This window comes from Brachyhypopomus gauderio, unplaced genomic scaffold, assembly GCF_052324685.1.
Source record: "Brachyhypopomus gauderio isolate BG-103 unplaced genomic scaffold, BGAUD_0.2 sc69, whole genome shotgun sequence".
NCBI classification, from domain to species: Eukaryota; Metazoa; Chordata; class Actinopteri; order Gymnotiformes; family Hypopomidae; genus Brachyhypopomus; species Brachyhypopomus gauderio.
Window position 1 is genome coordinate 213,022 of NW_027506890.1, and position 23,261 is coordinate 236,282.

General features: G+C 40.9%; 1 protein-coding gene across 2 annotated transcripts; it reads right to left on the minus strand.

Annotated features, from left to right (window-relative positions):
• Positions 1-3,869: 3,869 nt before the first annotated feature.
• On the minus strand, positions 3,870-21,271 carry slc13a3 (solute carrier family 13 member 3). Of its 2 annotated transcripts, none has more exons than XM_076989645.1 (13): positions 20,938-21,271; positions 16,555-16,820; positions 14,914-15,077; positions 13,996-14,059; positions 13,362-13,577; positions 11,768-11,893; positions 11,412-11,504; positions 10,653-10,757; positions 8,463-8,560; positions 7,924-8,036; positions 5,594-5,755; positions 5,354-5,491; positions 3,870-4,630 (listed from the first exon to the last, which is right to left on the minus strand). In XM_076989645.1, exons 1-13 carry the CDS (start codon positions 21,043-21,045, stop codon positions 4,454-4,456), a joined length of 1,830 nt encoding a protein of 609 aa, XP_076845760.1. In that variant the 5' UTR covers positions 21,046-21,271; the 3' UTR covers positions 3,870-4,453. The 2 variants fall into 2 exon arrangements, with proteins under 2 accessions (XP_076845760.1, XP_076845761.1); XM_076989646.1 differs by lacking the exon at positions 20,938-21,271 and adding an exon at positions 16,336-16,449 and having other exon boundaries at positions 14,914-15,099; positions 16,555-16,690.
• Positions 21,272-23,261: the final 1,990 nt, after the last annotated feature.

The window sequence follows — 23,261 nt, forward strand, 5'->3', positions numbered from 1 at the left end:
AATTTTAGACCCAAAATAGAAAGACCATCATGCCACGGAGTTATAAGAGGAAGACATGCAGGGCTTCCACTCCTCTAGAGGACATGGACAGAGTAGTGAAGAGGTGGAGAAGGGAAGTCTATTGGTCAGGTGGCGAGGGAGATGAGCATATGCAGGATGTCATTAAAATAAAACATGGAGAAGAAAAAGATAGATGGAAAAGAAATAGGATATAACTGAACTGGACTTACTTAAAGCGTATAGCTTCAACTTATGTAAATGTAAACTGCAATGGATCAATAAGGGAAAAATTAAGATATATGCTAATTATGCTAAAAAAAACATAATATTTGCTACTGTTTTTGTTTCATTTTGAACTGAACTTTGTTCTGAAGTGTTAGGCCTTGTTTAAGAAAATTTATCTTTTGTGTGCTCATGTGGCACAATAGGCTTGTAGAAAATAAGCCTTTGATGTTGTAAAGTAACTTTAAATAAACCTTAAATTAGTAATTTTGTATTGAATTTGTCTAGCTTTTATATAGCATTCCAGTTCTTGTGATCAAAATATATTATTTTACTTCAGTAATCAATGGCACAATTTACCCCAATGTATTCTCTCCAATGGCACAACTTACCCCGCACTGGGGGTAAGTTGTGCCACGAGACCACTTTTTTTCAAAAAGCTGTATTTCGTAAATACTATATTTCACACCCAAAGTGACTGATTCCAGGGATGCACCACATCCTGAAATATATGTACATATTTTAGTTGGAAGCATTACTGTCATAGTCTCACTTTAAAATCACTTTAAGTAAAAACTGGCACAACTCACCCCACTCTCCCCTACATTATGCATTATAGGAACTATACTATACACAGTCTTACAGCTTTTAACAACAACTTACACACTAAAATAATGGTGCATTTCCACTAGATACTGTATACTTTGTGAGTGTTTCCATTAGTACCAGGTCCCAGTTAGCCGGTCCCTTCGGGTACTATTGTCTCACCGACTCGCTATTGTAAACGCAGGAATTTAGAGCTGTGTTTGTAGTTAATGTTACCACCACAGTTACTACTGTACAATAGCTAGCTCTTAGCCTTGCTAGTTGCTAGTTAGCTGTAGCCATAAACACAGCATGAGCAGCAATGACGTGCTACACATTTTGTGCAGTTACGCTATATTGTTGTTGCTTTCACGGGAATGGTTGTGTTTAATATTTGTTATTTTTTACGTTCAAGATTCCCCTTCCACTGACGAGGCGAGCGGAGTTGGCGGAAAATGTTTCCTTCAACCGGGCTTTCCTCGGGGTGCTTGGCGAACTTGTGAACACCATGCGAGACAGACGCCAGTAAAAGCACACAAAATGTTGCTTGTAGTACTATAAATATTTATTTCATATAAAGCTATACGTTATTTTTAGGTAATTTGCTTTTTGCACTTTTTTTAACTATAACTATATTATTTACATATGTTGTACTTTAAATATCTATATTTCATAATAAAGTTTGATTTCATTTGATTGTATGACTGATGCTTTTTATGCAGGGTGTGTTCAGCCTGTTTGAGTAATACCAAATTATTATCAATAATTAGAGCAACCACATACAATAATGAAGATAAAGATAAATAAGATACAATAATGCTATGTGTTAAGGGGCATTGACCGGTGTTGTGGTCGCATACAAATGATGTCACGACACTACAACCCGCGCGCCAACAGCGACTCCACCCACATTATGGTGGTCCACCATTGTAATGGAAACACAACGCGACCGTTCCGTTGCGAATCGAACCGTACCGCGCCAAGCAGGCCCTAGTGGAAATGCGCCATAACAGTTACTGAAACCTGATACTGGAGCACAACCTCAGCCAAGATTTGTAAAGCTATAATCACACAAACAGACAAGAGTCTGTTCACACAGCCAATCACACCTCTCAATCACGTCTCCATTCCCAAGCAGTACTATAATATACATAATACTATAAAAAGGCAACAGGTGACTTTGTCTCCAACAAAAATGGGTTGACATCAAAAGATGGTCAACAGAGTTTAGGTCCACATTGGCAGGTCTGCGTAGGGTTAAGGGTTGAGAACGCCAAGAAGGAAGTGGCCCAAGGAAAGCCCAAGGAACAAGAACGTGCTATCATGAACATGGTTATGTCGTTGGAGGAGATACTGGATGGTGCTCCTTCTGGGGATTCCATTGTTCTGCTAGGGGACTTCAATGATCATGTGGACAATGACAGTAGAACCTGAAAGGGCGTGATGGGGAGGAACGGCTTGTCCGATCTGAACCCGAGTGGTGTTCTGTTAATGAACTTCTGTGCTCATCACAGTCTGTCCATAACGAACACCATGTTCGAGCACAAAGGTGTCCATAAGTGCACATGGCACCAGGACACCCCAGGTCGCAATTCGATGCTCGACTTTGTAGTCGTGTCGTCAAGACTTGCGTCCATGTCTTGGACATTCGGGTACAGAGAGGAGCTGCACTGCCACCTAGTGGTGAGTTGGATCAGATGGCGGGCGAGGACGCTGGACAGACTTGGCAGAGCCAAACGTATCACGACTGTTTGCTTGGAACGTCTTTCCAGTCAGAAAGATCTTTAACTGCCACATTAGGCAGAACTTTGACTGCATCCCGAGGGAGGCCGGAGACATCGAGTCCAAGTGGGCCTTGTTCCGTGCCTCCGTTGTTGATGCGGCAGACCGGAGCTGTGGCCGTAAGGTTGTAGGTAGTGGTGGAGTATAGGCTTCTGGGTCTGCTGCTATGGGGCTATCCAGTCTCTGTACAAACGTGCCAGAGGGGGTTTGGTGTATTCCCTGTCTCCTTTTTGCTGATGATGTGGTGCTGTTGGCATCAGCTCTGGTTGGATCAGTTTGCAGCCGCGTGCGAGATGGTTGGGATGTGGCCAGGGCCGGCGCCACAGGGGGGCGAATGGGGGCGTCGCCCCCTCAGGCGAGGTGTCCCGCCCCCTCAATGTAAAAAATAAGACCCATTAATTTTACAACAATCGCTACATGGTGCCCCCCCCCCCCGCTCGACAATCATTACATGCACCGCCCCCCCCGCTCAACAACTTACGGTCGCCCCCCCCCCCGAAATTTTCTGACGCCCCCTCACCGTATATGTTCTGGCGCCAGCCCTGGATGTGGCCTTATATGTGTGCAGTTTTGTGTTGGGTAAGTGTGTTCATGTCTTTGTCTCAGCAATGAGTTTTGTGATATGGTGAATTGTGTGCAGTGTTTTGAACAAAAAAAATCCATATTTTCACAATCACAAAATCAAGCAATTGAAAATAATAATATAAATAATAAAATAATGATAATAACTTATATAGGGAGTGCCACTTATACATATTCTAAATGTATGCAAATTCTTTCTCCATATATACTGTGGTGTCTAAATACTCTCCTAATACGAATGTTCTCCTTTTTAAAGCTTGCTGGCCTCAAAATTGCCATTATTCTGCCACCTAGTGAGCTGAATGTGTCATAGATTCTGTACTAAATAAATTTGAAATATGGTCTTATGTCATGCAATCAAATTTATTTAAAGATGTCCTTTATAGGGGGGGAAGCAACAAATTAAATAAATGATCACTTTCATAAATGTTTGCTACTTTATAATTGTAATTTTTTCTGTTCCTTTGTTGGGTGTTATAGTTTCTCTCTCTGTCCATGAATGCGTGTGTGCGAATGTGTGTGTGTGTGTGTGTGTATATATATATATATGTGTGTGTGTGTGTGTGTGTGTGTGTGACCTCTTACCTACATGACCTATTACTACTGAGTCACATCATACTGTGCATTGTATTTCCACAACTAATGTCCCCCTGCAATTGAATATGAAATTTGAAACCATGGGCTATAACTCAATCACAGAACGTCCTTTATATGGTGTTTTAACTTCAGTTTTTTTCAGTAGGTGTTTTTTTTTGCAAGAGAGTCTTGTGTAAAAGAGATGAAAATATAGAACTAATTACAAAACTTGTTAAACAGTGAGTAACTTAGAAATCACACAGTCAACAATGACAAGCTAAAAGTTATTTTTTAACAAATCTGAGATTTAAAAGTAATTTATGGCTTCAGAGTTAGAGGGCTTGAAATTTATAATCACATGAATTCATTTCCCACAAACTCAGTTCCTGGATTAGACACCAGAGGGCACTGTTCTATTTGTTTAGAAATGAGATTTAAAAAAAACATAAAAATAAATTTACAAGCAAAGTGAAAAACAGAAACAACTAATCATCATGCCTGTAAGTTAACTGATTTAGCATTTCTCAGTAAAACAATTACAAAACTATTATACATACAGACTGAAAGTTAAAATTGCTCTTCTTTTTTGGTATTACACACAAGAACCCCCTGTGTGTCTGTGCGTGCATACATGTGTGTGTGTGTGTGTGTGTGTGTATGTGTGTGTGTGTGTGTGTGTGTGTGTATGTGTGTGTGTACATTTTCTTTAACCAGTAAAGTTAAATGCTGGTACTGTAGTTATAGACACTGCGGTTACTGTAGTGTTGAGAGTCCTAGCCCACTCTGGGTAGGTGTGGAGGGTGAAGAGGTGCAGTCCCCACGTGTTCATAGCCAGAGACACACACACAACGCCGAGGATGTTCATCATGAACCCAGTTTTCACCTGTCAAAACAGCAACATGAGAAGATGTTTATTAATGACCTCCCAAGAGCCATATTTCAGTCTATTAACATCAAGAAAAGACAATGTCCATGTGAGTCCTGCCCCTACTGTCCACCCATGGAATGTGCAACACCATATGAAAACTTTGAGAGCCTGGGTTGTCTTCTGAACACTTAAGCAACACATCAGTCCCAAATCTGTAGTTCCATCAGTCCCAAAAAGTTCCAAAACAATGTGTACCTCTATAAATGTTCTCATGGAGGTACACAACTCAGATGGTGTCAAATTAATTCACTTTTTTATGTGCTTTACTGTTCTGTCTCATTTTTGTAATATGCTATGATCTTAGCTATGCTATACATCTTAATTTACTAAGTAAAGATATAATTAAAGAACCCAAGAGAACTTTGTACACACAATTCTTACCATGTGACATTCAAACAAAACATTGCACTTAATGAAACTCAATTGCATTTTGCCATATACAGCTTCTCCAAGTACCTTGTTCTCATGATCCTATAGATACCTATAGGGGCTTGTTCTTTTAATGGGAACCTATTTAGTAATGTTTTATAGATATGAATCAGGTTCTTTCGAGATTAAGAAAAGTCTAACTTTGCATGACAAACGGAAACAAAACGTGTGTGTGTGTGGGTGGTGTGGTGGTGTGGTGGTGGGGTGGGGGGGGGGGGGGGGGGCATCCCGATCCTTCGGTCTGCTCACCATATCTTTGACCATGAGGTGTCCTGAAGCGAAGGCGATGGAATTGGGAGGGGTGGAAACCGGAAGCATGAAGGCGTAGGAGCAGCCGATCGTCGCCGGGATCATGAAGTAGAGCGGGTTCGCGTTCACCCGCATGGCCTGCGAAGGACAAACACTCCATCACGCCAGCGACGTGGACCCTTCCGCCCTTCCCTGCATCCGTCCCGCCCAACCCAACGCCGCGCCTGCGCGCCCTCTCACCAGTTCGGCGATGACTGGGAGGAAGATGATGATGGTGGCGGTGTTACTAGCGAACTCGGTGAAGCAGGCGATGAAGGCCGTGATGAGAATCGAGGCCACTGCGGGAGGAACTTCCGCTATTGGCTGCAGATGCTCTCCGATCAAGACAGCCAATCCGGACGCCTGTGGCAGGGCAAATGAAAACAGATAAAACGGCACGAGCGGAGTGGAGCTGTGCTGAAATTAAGTGAATAATACATGTGGTTTCAGCATGCATTGCTTTGAAGATGATACAGAACTGTATGCATTGGATGTTGAGTAATTTCTTACTTAACAGTGGACAAAACAGGACTTGTACTTGGTTCAAAAACTGCTCAAATTTACTGTAACTCCCTGCTTTATGGTCTACCTGCTAAATCACTTTGCCCCCTACAACAGATACAAATTTCTGCAGCCAGAGTTCTAATGTCCACAAAGAAATCTGATCACATCACTCCTATCCTCCATCAGTTACACTGGCTTCCTATCTCTGAACGCATCCACTATAAAAGCCTACTCCTAACATTCAAATCTCTGCATGGTCTTGCACCCTCCTATCTCTCCAATTTTCTCCACCTTCATATCTCATCACGTCAGCTCAGGTCCTCTAACCTAGGTTTGCTCTCCATCCCACGACACAGACTCTCTACCAGGGGCGAGGCTAGGGTATTTTTAGTGGTGCTAGAGCACCACCGTGAAGTTGCTCAGCACCCCCTGGCTCAACACATTTTTTAAATATTATATTATGCAAAAACCTTGCTCTGCACCTGTGCAATACTTTGGTATTGTGCCTCTGTGAGCACTGGGGGCTGGGCACCCCTAAAGACCAGATCCTAAAATCGCCCTTGCTCTCTACTATGGGTGGCAGATCATTCAGTGTTGCTGCCCCCACCCTCTGGAATTCGTTACCTCCCTCTATTCGCTCCTCTGACTCTCTCTCTACTTTCAAAACTCAACTCAAGACTTTCCTCTTCTCTCAATATTTCCGCTCTTTCTAAGCCCTGTATTTTTCCCCTTTCATGTGTGTACAGCGACCTTGGGTTTGTGAAAGGCGCTATATAAAATAAACATATTATTATTATTATTATAAAAGCAGGCGTTCTAGTTTAATTGATCCTGATAACTTTTCAATTGCATCAAGTGTAGTTTTGAAGAACTTTTGCTCCACTATTGACTCTAATCTTGCTGTTGACGCACATCAGGTTACCAGAACTTCCAGCAAAGAAATATTGCTAAGCCCAGAAATATCTCATTATATGATGCAGAGGAGCTAATTTATGCCTTTGAGTGATATGACTGTAATGCCTTTGAATTGGAAGAACATAATGCCTTTGAGTTGGATGACTGTAATGCCTTTTGCAGACTGCAGCAGAGTTCATATTAGAACCTGTGCTTACATTGAGTTAGAGCAATTACAAATGATAAAATAAAAAATCATTTTTAAACAATTACAAAAATAATTTAAATAAATTTATTTTAAATACTTGTTTTAAATAATAATTCCAAAGTAAAATATTTGCCTGTTATGATTGTCATGTCATAATTTCGTTGATCATAAGGTGCTGGATCCAGTCGGTAGAATCATGAAAACTAAAACTAAAAAGCATGGGGCAGAATTTCTGTTTCCTATGTGCCCCCACATAACCTCTCTGTGTTCATGACTTCATAGAAATCTTTAGGTCTGGGCTGAAAATCTGTTCTTCTAGTCAAGCTTGAGTCATGGTAAGAGAGGTATAAGGACTGTCAACACACCTCTCAGTGCCTCTTAACATACCTGACGACCTATTATGTAGGATAAAGAGCCATATCATTCTAGTCTAGAAATTTCAAAGGCAAAGAATCATTGCTGGCAATAGTCAGTGCTGGCATTAGTCATTACTGGCATTATATTAGTCAGTTGCCTTCTGCTTGGCTTGTAAATTATCATTGTTGTTGTTGTATTTTTCAAGATGAATATTGGTTCCATATATGATGTGAACTGAATGACTGAACTGATACTATTACAGCATAAAGCTAACAAACAGCAAATGAGCCACTGTTAAGATTTAAATGATTGGTGTACATAACAACATCTACTGATATAAAATAGGAACCCACTAGCCAGCTAGCTCCTCCACGAAGATTTACGTGTATCAACATTGCTGTTAGCTGTCACTTAGCCTCAAATCACCTGGTGTCCTTACACTGCCGGAGCAGAACAGAGGGATGCTAAAAAAGAAAAACAAACACACTTCTGCCTGCTGATCAGTGTGTCAGGATGAAGGGACAGCAGGTGTGTGTGTGTGTGTGTGTGTGTGTGTGTGTGTGTCTACCTCACAGCCCTTTGCCATAGCGAAGCCTCCACCCAGGAGAAGGATAATGTTCCAGGGTACACACTCCTGTGTTCTCTTCCATGACAGCAGGGGCACATATGGAGTGGTGGAGGCTGTGGGAACATGGGAGGACTGAACCATTGAGCTGTGACACAACACGACTGCAGTTATTGACTTCTCAATGACATGAGTCCTGTCATGGGTGGTGTGGTCAAATAAAAATAATAAAACGTGGATTTAAATTGCTGTAATTTCACTTTAGGTGTCAATTTCTGATTGATTTGCTTCTTCATTGCTCCAAAATGGTGTCACTACTGTTGTATCTCAGTAATCGAAAATCCCACCAGTTAAAAAGAAAATGACCACAGTTGCAAGGAAGGCTAATAATTCCTTACACCAAGTTTGCTTTAACTTAATGTTTTAAGAGACTCTAAAGAAATTCTAAGATAAATTTGAAGATGTTTCTGCAAATATCTGTGATCTCAGGACAGAGTGAGCTCAGGACAGAGTAGATCTCAGGACAGAGTGAGTTCTCTCACCCCGAGGGTTGAACCACCAGCTCAGCGAGGGACGCTTTGAGGGGAAGAAGAAGAGGATGGAGATGATGATGACTCCTGTGACGGCATCTGACACGTACCTGCAGACGCAAGACCGGAACATGAAGAGGAAAGTAGAAGAAAAATATTTACAGCCTAATTGACTTTGACGTAATCCAGTCCCTATATATTATTTTTAATCTTGATCTCAGTAAGACTTGTATATGCCTTATGAAACACTTCAACAGAGCCCAGTTTTAACTACCCATTAACCTCAAACTCTATTGAAACCTCCTATTTTCTGGTATGAAGATAATAATGTTGTTTTTTGAGGTAACAAATTTAGCAAAACACATTAGGCTGAATGATTCATAATGGACGAAGATAAGCTGAAAGTAGGCCTGTGTCCAGAACTCATTTCTTCTGTGTATGCTCACTGTTGCTCATGCTGTGGTCCGGTGTTAGTGCAGCTGAGATCCCCACAGAGCGGGTGTTGAAAGTTCTCCCATCCTTCTCCTAATTTTTCCCCTCCTTTTCCTCTGTTCTCCCCTCCTTCTCTTCAGTCCTCCCCTCCTTCTCCTCAGTCCTGTCTGCTCTACACACTTCTCTTTCTCCTCCCAGTTAACCAGGCACATGTTATACATGCTGGGTTCATTTAAAAAACATGTCGGTTTGAATCACACTGAATTCACATCAGCTCTTCAGGATCTGGAGAGGGGGGTGTTGGGGGGTTATAAAATAACAGCAGGTATTCTTGGTGGTAAGTAGCTTTTACTGATGCTGTGTGATAAACCTGGCTGAGTGTGGAGATAAACATCTGTGATATTTGAAAACAAATACATGCCAGAACTCACTATAACTCACTGTAACAATATGGCTCATTATAACAGAGCCTATTTACAGCCTGTAAGAGTGAATCACTGAAGCAGCTGACCTTGGTAATTACTGATATAGCAACACATGCTAATTGTCTCGTTATAGTCCATAATTCTCATTCTTATTCAACTGGATGAATTGTTTTTTTTTTTAGCTCCATTAAAGACACGAGCCCTTTAGCCTTAAGCCAGAAGTTCTCCCTCCTTCTGTTTCCCTCTTTCCCCCCCTCTCTCTTTCCCTTTCTCTCTTCTCCTTTATGTGATGTGACTCTTGGTATGTCAAGCCTATGGAAGCAGACTGTAGTCAGAGAAAGATCCATCCATCAGGTACTGTGGAAGGAGGGAGTGTTGCTGGGAAGATGGGTGATTGCTCTCTGATACACTCTCTCATTCTTGGGTTTATCCTTCCTTATCTCCTGATGTGGAAGTCCCCTTTGTTTCCATGGATAGGTTGCTATGGATAAGTTTACCTTATTATAAAACTCTGCCTGCTGCCTGCCAAAGCATAAGTTGGACACATTTTGTTAAGAATAATTGTATGATGAAAAAAAAACAGAAACACAGGATATATTTCTGCTCTTTTTTACTCTGGCACACAAACTGTGAGATGAAACACTCGCAGTAATGCAAGTATTAACACATCACCACCAAGTTAGCACTGCATAATGCAAACAGGGCATAAGTCCTGCTATCAGCAGCAAATATCCCCCAATAAAGCTTGACAGCAGCAGTGTGAAAGAAATGTGCCGTGCAAGGACGGAATGTAGAGCCTGTCTGCAGGACTGTAATACTGAATTCAAAGAAACGTACTTGCTAATGTATTCATGAATATAGTTTGGACAAAAGCTGTTGCTTGCTGGGTAAGTGTGTGCACAACAGCTCCTGCACCGGCTTCTTTTCCAAATCCCGGATGCCTTGAACCTGAAAGCCTTTTTATGTCTGAAATTTAATAGTTCAGGTAAGAAACGACGAGCTTTCTAAAAACGATTTCCTTAAAGGGGGAGAGGACACATTTTGGATATGTTCATTTCATGGTGTTCATTTGTTTTCTTTCTTGTTTCAGTGAAAACAGTGCCTCAAGCAGAGAGACAGGGAAAACATCTTAGATCTGGTTGCTTGATTGAACTTACCATGTATAAATGTAGTACTCTAATAGAGTTTTCATACGGGCTTTGTGTGACCTTTATGGATTCATTAAGCACTATGACCTTGGATATTTGCAGTGAGCACGCTGACATTTAGAAGCCGAGGTTAGGGAACGGACATTTATGCGACAGGCACCATAGCAAAATGAAGCGTTGTGTGCACAAGCACTTACCCTTTGTTGAAGAACACGGACCACCCTGTGACAAACTTAGGGTCTCTCGTGAAGAGGAGGACAGCATAGATAATGAAGAAGAACGAAATGGATCCCTCAGCAAAACTGCAAGGAGAAGAGAAGAGAAGAGAAGAGAGGGGAGGGGAAGAGAGAGGAGGAGAGGAGAGGGGAGGGGAAGAGAGAGGAGGAGAGGAGAGGGGAGGGGGGGGAAGAGAGGAGGAGAGGAGGGGGAGAGAGAGGAGGAAGAGAGGAGAGGGTAGGGGGAGAGAGAGGAGGAGAGGAGAGGAGAGGGGGGAAGAGAGGAGGAGAGGAGAGGGGAAGAGAGAGGAGAGGAGGGGGGAAGAGAGGAGTAGAGGAGAGGAGAGGGGAGGGGAAGAGAGAGGAGGAGAGGAGAGGGGGAGGGGGGAAGAGGAGGAGAGGAGAGGGGAGGAGAGGAGAGGCATTGGCGAGACATCAAATCCAGTAGTGATATGATAATATGTGTTAACAGTAATATAATTGTGACTTTGTAACAGCCAGCCAGTTACAGGAGGCGTGAGACAGAATCGTCTCAGGAAGGTCAGAACTTTGTATAATGGTATATATTAGACATCAAGATGAAGGACTGCCTGTGGTGTTTGGTAATGACTGAGACTGTAACACTGGACAGGATCGTCCTGTGAGATGGGATCGTCCTGACACATAAATGTCTACAGAGAACACAGATTGCCCACCTGTGTATTAAAAGTAAAACAAAAATCCCAGTGTGTAAAGTCTCACTTGATGGGCCCGAGCTTTCTGTAGTCTTCATCAATGATTGCTTTGGCCTTCGCTTCCGCAGCTGCGCGGTTGTCTTGTTTGTTTTTACACAATCTAAACACACACAAACATGCACAGAAAGCACCCGGTGCAATGTATACATTCATATACAAACCAATACAGACAGGCTGGAATAAATGAATATGCACAGAACAAATGAACACAGTTTAGGCATGCATGCAGGTACAAGATCAAGAGTCTGTGTTGATGTAGGAGGACATACGTGCACACATGTGAAATTGCGTGTGTGTGTGTGTGTGTGTGTGTGTGTGTGTGTGTGTGTGTGTGTGTGTGTGTGTGTGTGTGTGTATGTGTACCGTGCTGTCAATCCTCCATAGAGGAATGCAATCCAGATCCATGCAACGAAAAGGAAGATGACCATGAGTGGAAAAGCGAAGACAAACCATGACCCGAAATTGATCAAGTCACACTGTGGGAAGTAACTGCAAAACACAGTTACTGTCATTCACTGAAAACAGTTTATTTTTGACTAATATGCAAGGAAATGGTTTTCTAATAGATAACATGCTCTTAATCTATAAGCTAACTGCAAATGGAATTCAATCTGCATTTGTCTTCCAGATAGCACCTGCAAACAGCCTATAGCCTCTGTGCTGGTGGCGTCAGAGGTGGCAAAACGGTGGCCTCCATGGGCCATTTGGTTCAAATGCTTCCTCTGTGTGTCCCTCTTCTTCTGCCTACTCTGCCTCCTCTTCCTCATCCTGACCCTAGCGAGCCCTTTAATCACAGTCTAAGCGCTGGAGGGCTCCAGCCTGCCCTCCTTTTTCAATGGTCCTTTTGTTAGTGGGGCAAAGTGCACAGTTAGTATTTACACATGAGGATTATGTGAGGACAGTCTGGATCCGACCTTCTCATATTTGCACAGATTAAAGCCACAGTCAGATGTGCTGCATCAGATGGGAAAAGGTGTTGTATGTGTTATCTGTGTTTTAAACAGATCAGAACACGTATTTGATGCAGGATGGTCATACGAGCTGCAGGCTGCACCACATTGGTACGGGGCTCTGAATGTCCACTACGTGTTGCACCAATCATGTTGCTACATCACATCTGGATGTTTCTGAGCAGAGCACTGCTAAATTTCCATGCCGAAATCAACAGATGCTAAACATGATTTTAACTGACCTCAGTGACCTGTATTTTAGACCAACACACCAGAATTACCTAAAACTTTAAGACTTTATGAACCGTTACCCAACACAGGCTGACTGGGCTTGTGCTTACACAAGATAATCTCTGAGGTCTGAGCAGTTATTGTAATGACATTGTGACCTTTCACAACTCTCCTGATTAGGCATCAAAGAGGCATTAAGGTTAGTAATCACTATGGGTCATCTCACAAGTTACTAAGGGAATTGTTTCACATCTTCACTTCACAGCTCTGTTACTCAAAGTCCACCGGCCTTTTCCAGTGGTACACTTTTTGAGTTCTGGGTGACATCAATTATAAGTCAGCTGTCCAGACAATGATTAAGACTAGTTAAATGAAACACTATTCCTCGACTTAATCTGGGTCTCCTTGAGATACAGTGCTTTCTTCCAGAATGTAAAATTTCATCATTAAATTAAATTAAATAATGCTTAAAAGCTTTTATTTTAAAAATAACTCAAGGTTATTATTTTCACTTAGTATTTAGCAGCCTTTATCCAAAGCAGCTTACAAATGTGCCCGGCTGCCTGCTCAGAAAAACACCCTTAACCTGACATACTGAGAGATTTGATACAGTACAACAGAGTTTGATTGCAATTGCTATCTGTTCCTCAGAAGAGAAGACTTTTGCAGGGACGCTTAATTGGATTCCTTTATAAATGTGACAGTGGCCGTTTGATGGACTTCCCACCTGCCGTGGTGTGGCTCTGGAGAACACTGTCCTCATGGGGTCCACTCACCTCCTGAGCTGCCCGACAAGGATGAGGTTCGGAGCGGTTCCCGTGAGGGTGGCCGTACCTCCGATGCTTGCCGAGTAAGGGATGCAGATGAGGAATCCCTTCCAAACTTTCAGCTGGTACTCCGCCTCGCCCCGGATCTCCTCCGGACTCCTATGATCAGCTCTTCCCGTTCCTTCGGCCATGTGGGGTTGCCATAGAGACAGCTGGCACTGAGGACTGATATTCAAAATCAAGGAGCATTGAACTTTGCACTGGAGGTTAATAAATTGTTGCCAAGGCAAAACTGCTTCTAGTTAGTAGCAGAAATGTTAAAATTATATATAATTATATATGTCACAATTGATTATTAAAATTCTAATCCAATGCATATTGTTTAGTGAAAATGATGAAGTTGCTATGGCAATACATCCTGTCTCATATCACATCCATGTACAGCACCCATTTCACCTTCATCATCTTTGGTTACCACTTATCTTGCTAAGATACCCGGACTTCCTAGACCTTGTGATATTATGAAGCTATGAAGGCCATTATTCATAATTATGAAGCTAAGGCTATTATCCAGGAGAGGCCTCTCCAGGGAACCTGGCTACCACGTGGGGCGGGTCACCAGCAGCACATCCCAGGGCCTCACCTGTCCTCCTCGGGCAGGGAGTGCTTCTCTGGTGGGAGCATGTGCAGCTTTACCTGACACTGACCTGCATATGGAGAACACAGGTGTTAATGTTGAGAATGTTAGTTCAAAAACAAATCTCTCTCTCTCTCTTTCCCTCATATGTCTTCAAACCTCTTTGAGCATGTTTTTTCTCTTTGACTCACTAAGTAGTGATGCCATTGTATGGAACCCACTTTCCAGGATCACTGTGTGGTGAAATAAGAAATTTCTCAGCTAATCTTTCTTCAACCTTGTAATGTGTAAAAACATTACAGAAGCATGACAGTGCTAAACACTCGGTTTTACAAAAATCATTGCTCAAAGTTCAGCAACTGGATTATATATTATAACCCTGCTCTAGTTACTAACTCTGCTCTGCAAAAGCTGATATTTGGAAGAAAGACCACACGTACCTCTTTCCTAACCTCTTCTCATGAACAAAGTCGGTCCTCTGTCTGTGACTTCAACATGTATTTCTTAGAGCTTTGGCTGATGTCACACTGAATTCTGTCTCACTACATGTTATAATACTTATCAAATCCAGCTCCACAAGTCATTTAGCATAAGAAAGAACTCGAAAATTTTGTTAAAGAAAAATCTTGTTGGGTAGTCTCATTAGTGTTGATGTAGAGTTAACCCAAACCCTAGACAGTAGCTGTTTAATTAGGGCCAGCTTTCCAGATACATCTTCTAATTGCATACATATGCTAATCAAAAATACTTTTGCATGAGTGTTCTCAGAAGAGTGAGCCATGGTACAGAACATCACAAAGAGATGCTTCACTGCTGAATAATAATAAAAGAAACCTTTAAAGAGACTTGGAAGGCAAGATACAAATGGAAAAAAACTCTAACTAAAGGATACAAACTCACACTCACAAACATTTTCCTACTCACTTTCAGGGTCTTCCTTGACTTTGCACTTGTCCTTCAGGGTCTTCAGGTCTCCAAACAGACTCTCCAGGATGGCGTTAGCAATGGGCAGCATCATGGCTGTAGTGGCAGTGTTACTCAACCACATAGAGAGGAAGGAGGACGTAATCATCATGCCCATGATCAGCCTGGAGCACAGCACACACAGACCTGTGCCAGTTAGGGAGACTGCACAACAACACAGTCTGTAACTCAACACAGCACACACAGACCTGTGCCAGTTAGGGAGACTGCACAACAACACAGTCTGTAACTCAACACAGCACACACAGACCTGTGCCAGTTAGGGAGACTGCACAACAACACAGTCTGTAACTCAACACAGCACACACAGACCTGTGCCAGTTAGTGAGACTGCACAACAACACAGTCTGTAACTCAACACAGCACACACATACCTGTGCCAGTTAGGGAGACTGCACAACAACACAGTCATACTGGAAGATTGTAATTCAACATGGCACAGTCGTACTGGAAGACTGTAGCCTAACTAAACACAGCACAGTCAAACTGGAATACTGTAACTCAAAACCACAGTTGGGCTGAGATTCAGAAAGAGTAATGAAGACTAAGGTCATTTCAGGCCCAAGATCTCAGAGATCTTCTTTGAATTCATATGTATAGAAGAGGATTCTATGTGAGTTACTGCAGTGTCTATAGTAAAAGATGCAGAGATATTAAACATATAACATATAATATATATATATATATATATATAATGATATTAGATAAATATTCAAAGCTGGCGAAAGACCTCTGTTCAAGATACCTTGTTTCTATGGAAACCTTCAATACAATTTTGAATTTCTCAATTTTCTCGCATCTCTCTCTCTCTCTCTCTCTCTCTCTCTCTCTCTCTCTCTCTCTCTCTCTTTCTCTCTCTTTCTCTACACACACACATGCACACGACATGTGCTTAATTGATAGTAACATTCACCTTGGATGAGATTACAAATCGGACATTTAAAGTCAATTTAAGGTCAGAACTTTGGATAATGGTATATATTAGACATCAAGATGAAGGACTGCCTGTGGTGTTTGGTAATGACTGAGACTGTAACACTGATTTATAACAGACTGCTGTAACACTGATTTGTAACTGAGACTGCTGTAACACTGATTAATAACTGAGACTGCTGTAACACTGATTAATAACTGAGACTGCTGTAACACTGATTTGTGCAAATGTAGAAAACATGGTGGTGATTAGAAACTGATAGGTGAAAAAAGCATACGTGGTCCCATCTAGACTTTGTTACAAGGACAATACAGTACTTCAATACATAAAGGTTAATTCAGTTTCTAAAGTGTTCAAAATGACCTATTGAACATTTCCAAACTCTGTTATTCTCTTAAAGAAACACAATTTCATCCGTTGGTGCTAACCTTGCTCCTTAATGTCCCGATATGCCCTCTTGTCTTCTCCCATTTCAACTGAGCTCTCACCACAATGGCCCTTATACAACCAGGCTGACCTCCCAACTCCCTCCCACTCGCAGGCTTTGTGAAACACAAGATGCTTACATAAGCACCACATTACTAGTGAATTTAAGCTAAAATCATAATCAGAGTGCAGATGATTATGACTGCTTATTCAATTCTCACCAGGCTGGTTTCACTCCAACAATCTTCAGCACCCTGAGCGCGATGCGTCGGTGCAAGCCCCACTCCTCGATCGCAGAGGCCATCACCAGCCCACTCAAGAAGAGGAAGTTAGTCTCCAGGAAGTACTGTGGGCAGACCTCCCTGGACGGCAAGATGCCCATGGTGGGGAAGAGACAGACTGGCAGCATGGCGGTGACGGCCAGAGGGAGAGCCTCCGTACACCAGAACATCGCCATCAGGAGCACCACGTACAGACATTTCCCCTCCTGCCAGAGACAAAGAGGAGAGAGAGAGAGAGAGAGAGAGGGAGAGAGAGAGAGGGAGAGAGAGAGGGGGGGGGGGGGAGCATTGCGTAACAGCTGGATGGATGACGGGATATGAGTTTGAAGAAAGGTGGGATGTGGTTGGATGGAGAGATGAATATATGCAAAGATGGATGGGTGCTTGGATGGATGAGTGGATAGATAGATGAAGGATGAATAGATTGATGAATGGGTGGACATGGGTGTCATTAGGCCTGTTTTATCAATATGAATGTATTACATCACATTTGGTATGATGTGGTGATAAAGAATGAAATCATATTATAAAATCTTCACACTACAGGTAATTGATCTCATTGATATAAATGCAGCATATGAAGCGAATGTGTGTACTTTGTGGACTGACTGATATTCAATACTACCATAATTCAGGCTGGGTGCAACAGGGATTCTTGCTTATGATTACACTGATTTAACAGCTGATCTAACAGTATGTACTATTACACTAATTGCCTCATATCAGCTAAATATCTAATAGGACAGATAGATCTGTGGGAGTGTCTTTCACTGTTACTCATTACTACACTTCCACAAATACAAAGCATCTTATCTGTAAAAAAAACATGCATTCAAGTGTTTTATTTGTGGTAGTGGAGGATGGGGTCTTTGTTAAATGCACGTTTCCATTTGCTACTCATATGTAACCTATTGTTCATTTTAAACCAGTCACATGACTTGTCAACTGACTTATAGACTCATATTCCAGGTTGCCCACAGCAATTCCTCTATATAAAATATTTTTTTCTAGTAATCTAGTCTAGATTTCTAGTAATCACAACTGCATAGAGCATTACTGAAAAAAGAAAGATAAACAAGACAGGCATTCAAATAGGGAATTCATATTCACTTTGAAAATGGAGCCACTATCACCAACGTTTGCTAGGTCACAAGCTTTTTCCACAACCTGGTTGAGCTGGAGCAAGTTTCCTGAAAGCATCGCAATCAGAAGATAATCTTAAATTGGTAGAACAAGTATTACTCTAATTTAAGATGATCTTAACATTACGGTGCTTTTGGAAAATGGAGCTCTGATCAAATATGAAATTGCCTCCAGTATCAATGTGATAATAAATAAATCATTTGTAGCTTTTTCATTAGATCATTATTCAAAAGTGTTAGTAACATTACATTTTCAGAACTCCAGAACTGTGCTATAATTTAGAATCTATTGTAATAACGTAACAGGTCAGCAATTAAAAAACCCCAGGACATCTGTACTTTGGCACATTACTTGATAGTGTCCTGGCCTGATGCAGTGTCCTACAGCGCTGGTCAAATGATGACTCAAAAAAATTTAGCATGCATTCACAGATACGCATTTTTGTACATATAATTCAAGTTTATCAATCTAACAGCCTGTTGCTGAATGGGGTATCAGATTGTCAAGCCTGGAGACTGAATACCTGCTCTTGGAGACATCCAAGATCGTAACCATACGTATATATATATATATATATATATATATATATATATATATATATATATATATATATATATATATATATATATATATATATATATATAGTTGGGCTCAGAACTTCTTTCAACCACTTTAGTCCAGCGCGTTCGTTTGATGCAAAAGGAGATAGCAGGAAGAACAGACCAAAATTATTGCAATACAAAAAAGGCCTTTATCTAAACAGAGATATCTCCGGGGATCTCATACATTCAAAACATGTACATCAGAGAGATCCAAAAGTTACGAGCAGATTGTATATGCTACTGCTCCACCCCTTCGGTGGACCATTCCTCTTACATGGTCACAGTGTCTCAACCTGATAGGGTATCATTACAGGCAGTTGTTGCAAGTCAACTTCTGTGGAGCTTATCAGTATAGGACATATTCTACAGACACTTCACTCCCTATAGACCAAACTATTCTCTGTTGCAACAACATGCTATATGGCCCTTGTGAGGCTCTTCTAAGATTATGAATAAACTTTTATAGCTTAAAGCATTTATGGCAGCAATTTTTTTGATCTAATTAACAATTATATTTAATTTTAATATCACATTTACTGATGAGCAAAATATACTTTTTCTAATGTTATTGCTAAGCAAAAAACCTATTTTCTCAACAATATAATAATATATAACAATATAATACTCAACAATATAATAATATATAATATTATATATATATTATGTACACTTAAATCAATGGTGGTTTAAATTGATGTCCACACACTCAGTCTGTATTGTCTATCTTTTTGCCTGCTTCTACCCAAGACTATCGCATGCAAGCAACTATAAGCACCTGGGAGATGGTCTGGCTTGCCGGTGGATGTACTGATGCCGAGGTTGGATGTGCCATTGCCGCAAGAGGACGTGCTAATGCTAGCTCCTTCCTGAGACTTACCATCTGCACTGAAGGGACTGTGACTACTTGGCCGGGGATCAAGAACCTTAACTATAAATGTAGAACAACCTTTTGTCCACAAATACGGACTTGTGCTAATGGGCCGCCCAATGGAGGATGGGTTCCCTTTGGAGTCTTGGTCCTCCTGAGGTTTCTTCCTAATCCCCACCATTATAGGGAGTTTTTGCTTGCCACTGTCGCCTTTGGCTTGCTCATTAGGGATCTGGACCCATATGATTGTAAAGCTGCTTTGTGACAACATGTGTTGTAAAAAGCGTCATATAAATAATATTGACTTTGATTTATTAAAAAATCAACAAATGTTCAATTATTTGGTATGGACGTTTACCAAATTATTTGAAACCAAACATTGAAATGAATAATTAGAATGTCTGGCTCGCAATGCAAACACAACTGGCTGATTCCTCAGATATCAAATGCCTTTATATATTATAACACCCCCAATAGTGAGTGCACTAGTATCACTAGGCCCCCTCAAAGTGCATAACAGAATGTTCCTGTCAGGTTTCAAGAGAATTACTCAAAGAATACCTAAATGACACTATGCCAAAATTTTTATTGGCTGATTATGGCTCCGTTTTATAAGTTGTCTAGTTGTTCTTAAAAATCCTTTAGTCAGCTCTTCCTCAGAAACAGCATGCAATATTTCAGCTCAGTCAGACCTGTGGTTATAAAGGTCATAAAACATTTGCAAGGTTGAACATGCGCTTTTGAAAAACTGCACCTATTTTGCTCAGCATCCTCAAAATCATTAGCAGTAAAACGCTAAAAAGATTTAATCCAGATTGCTGCACTGTTTTGAGTGTTATATTAAATAAATCTTTGCCAAACGCTTTTGATTAACGTGATAGCCAAAATGTCAAAAATATCTAAATGTTTTGAGCAGCTTGTAAAGATTCCTGCTCTCACCAATATTTTTCTCCAGTTTTGTGCAGAACAGACCAAATTGAAGGAGGAGTGTGTATAAAGATTTTTCATATTATAGAAATTTGCAACAACAACAAAAAAATCCATCCAGCAGAGACAAGAAGAATTCAGCAGGGATTATGAATTAAGCAGGAATTCATCAAGGATTAAGAACAAAGGAATGTTGAGTCTGTGGCATACTGTTAACAAGATACAAGCCAAAATGTTTAACGCTATAAAGCCCCCTTCAGGTCAATGAGAGGCCCTGTTGTAGAAGGCACAGTTTCACAAACGCTGCACCCTGTCACTTAGATAGGTGTTTCAAGGTTTTACAGTCTTTTCCTCTAATCATGTTGAGAAGAAGAAGAAAAAGAAAGCATCCAAAATAAAATTATAATAATTGTGCCCTTAAAAATAGCAATTAAAAGAAAATTAAATACCTGCACAATTTCACAATGATTTCTACAACCTATTAAAACAATAATTATTATACAATTAATATTTTTGGTTCAGTGAACAATTATAAGGCTTATTTTCATGGTTCCTGAAAATCAACAGGAAAATTTAAGAAGCGCCAATATTTCGGTCTATAGGTTTTCAAAATTTCTCCCCTAAGTCAGAGTTTACATATGTGTGTTCATGACAAATTAGACGATACAAACAGCAATCACTCACACACAATGTGTCTTTCCTTGACATGAAATTACGTCTTACAACGAAAACTCAGCGTAAAAAAGCGTAATGTGTGCATACCCAACGAATAGTGAATCGTACCTGTGCCGGTAGAACGAAGAGCAGAGGTAGCAACACCAGAGGCGCCAGAAGTAAAACAAGCTGTTTACGCACGCACCAGAGTTTTTTGGAGAACTTTACCAAGTCCATGGCACAACTGTAATGGACGGGTTGTATCTCTTTTTAGCGGCCCCCTCTAATCAGTGTGCGTTAGTGTAGGTCAGACCATTCAAGCTTCCACTCCAGACCTTTTATTTGTTGATTTTCTGAAGCACGGTGGGGGAAGATTAACTATTGGTTTACACGTTAACTCGTCGTGCGTAATTCTGCGTTTTCGGGCTGTTCTCCTTTGGAACGTTTTCGTCTTGACAAAGTAAAAGCATCTATAGCCTATGCTATCGGAAGAAAATCACGGGAACAATAGCCTAACTAAATCATGTAATCTCTTTTATAATCTTAAAAATGGTTGACCGAATACAGTGACACTGAAGTCTGGAATTCGGATATTCGCCCTGTAGAGATAAGAAAATGTTTAACAGTGACTTTGTCAAAAGGCTTAAAGAGCGTCTGCTAGAATATTACTACATATTACTATTAAAAATATGGGCATGATTAATTTTTTTATATATTTCCTAACTTTTGAAAAATGTTTTATCAGGGAGTGCAGATGGGTGGTGTGTTCTAGTAATATGTAAGGTGCAGTTTTGTGATTGAGTAAAAATTGGTTATGAGAGCACGGTTTAGAGGGCCTCATTTTGTTCTAGGATTTGGACGCAAATTATTTACTTAAGATAGCAGTAGTAATGTAATATTACTCTGGAAAAGATGAATCACAATCAGGAATGCATATGAGAAGGAAAGACATGTATAAAGTAATAATTCAGTGATTCCTCAAGTTTGCTTGCGACATACAATGTATTGTTTTTGTCTGTCAAAATAACTAAAAAATAAAATTAAGTAGAAAACTACATTTTAACTATTTATCTTTTCTTCTCTCACTCAAATTATACTCACTTTATCAACTCACCAATTAACTAGTTGTTATACAGATTGAATGGAGGGAAAAGTATAATCCATCTCTTTTAAAATGAGTTGAGTAAATATTCAAAGTCTTCAAAATCATGAAAATCCAAGTTTGATTACTCAAGTAAACTAGTTTAGTGAAACGTTTGTTGTTCTTCACCTGTTTGTCTTTATGGCATACATATTGTGGTAAGGTATAATGTATATATGTATCATGTCACTTCTTACAAAAGGATTTGAGGTAATTTTAGCTCAGTCACATTGGAATGAAAATCTGCAATAGCGAACTCATCCCACAAATCCTACTGGCTCTTATCAGTGATTACAGAGGACATTGACCCTGCACTCTTTGTTTAGAGTGTGTGTGTGTATGTGTGTGTGTGTGTGTGTGTGTGTGTGTGTGTGTGTGTCTGTCTGTCTGTCTGTCTCTCTCTCTCTCTCTCTCTCTATTTCTCCCTCTCCCTCTATACATCTTGGGTTCTCTACCAAAGAATACCAGCAGTATCTCAGCTGTACCCAGGACTGCACTCTTCTGAATGGAGGCCCCAGTTATTGTTCCTGGGATCTGCTGGAGCCACTCCCCCAGTTTGGGGCTCACAGTCTGCTCTGATTATCAACAAACAATGTTGCCTTCACCTTCCATAATATTTCAATTTCTTCTTTCATGCCTTGATATTAAGCTTATATCAAGCTTTTCATGTTCCTTGTGCCTGATGTAGCACCATTGCCGGCTTCTGCCCCACTCTTTGTAGGTATTTGGCTGTGACTGCTTTTGTCGTGGCCTCTTCATGATTTCCAACTGCCTTTGAAATTTCAAGGTACTTGTAGTTATCCTCAACATCTGTTATGTCACCTTCTGGCAACCTTTCCTCTCCTTTGAGAACATTTATTCAGCCTGAATGACATTCCAATGTCCATATTCCAATATATCTAAATTCCCCAGTCATCCTCGTCTTATTTTCCTTCAAGCTCAGGTGCTCTGCAAGAAGCTTGGGAGTTTGATGGCCTTGTATAGTATCTTGTTCCTAGGACTGCTCTCTTCCAGATGGAGATCTTAGCTGTTGTTCCTGCGATCTGCTGGAGCCACAGCCCTTAGAGTTTGAATCCCAACAGGACGTCTTCAGTGTAGCCCCTTAGGCAGGGCCTTTAACACAACTCGCCTACCTCACTAACAATGAGGGTTCGAAATAAGAGACTTAAACTGATTTGGATATCACCTGGGTCAGCAAGGCCAATGCTGGGACCAGGTCATTCTGATGAAAAGTGTGTTATTGGAACAAATAGAAGAAACTTGTGGACAAAAGTGGAGATATTATAGCAATGCCAGTATATAAATTGCTAAC

Bases quoted from the DNA above. Each gene is read 5' to 3' on its own strand.
- slc13a3 (XM_076989645.1), bottom strand. From the start codon at position 21,045: ATGGACTTGGTAAAGTTCTCCAAAAAACTCTGGTGCGTGCGTAAACAG. The intron at 8,037-8,462 runs GTGAGAGAACTC...ATGTTCCCACAG, and splicing joins CTGGTGGTTCAACCCTCGGG to CCTCCACCACTCCATATGTG. The intron at 4,631-5,353 runs GTGAGCAGACCG...CTGTTTTGACAG, and splicing joins ACCTCATGGTCAAAGATATG to GTGAAAACTGGGTTCATGAT.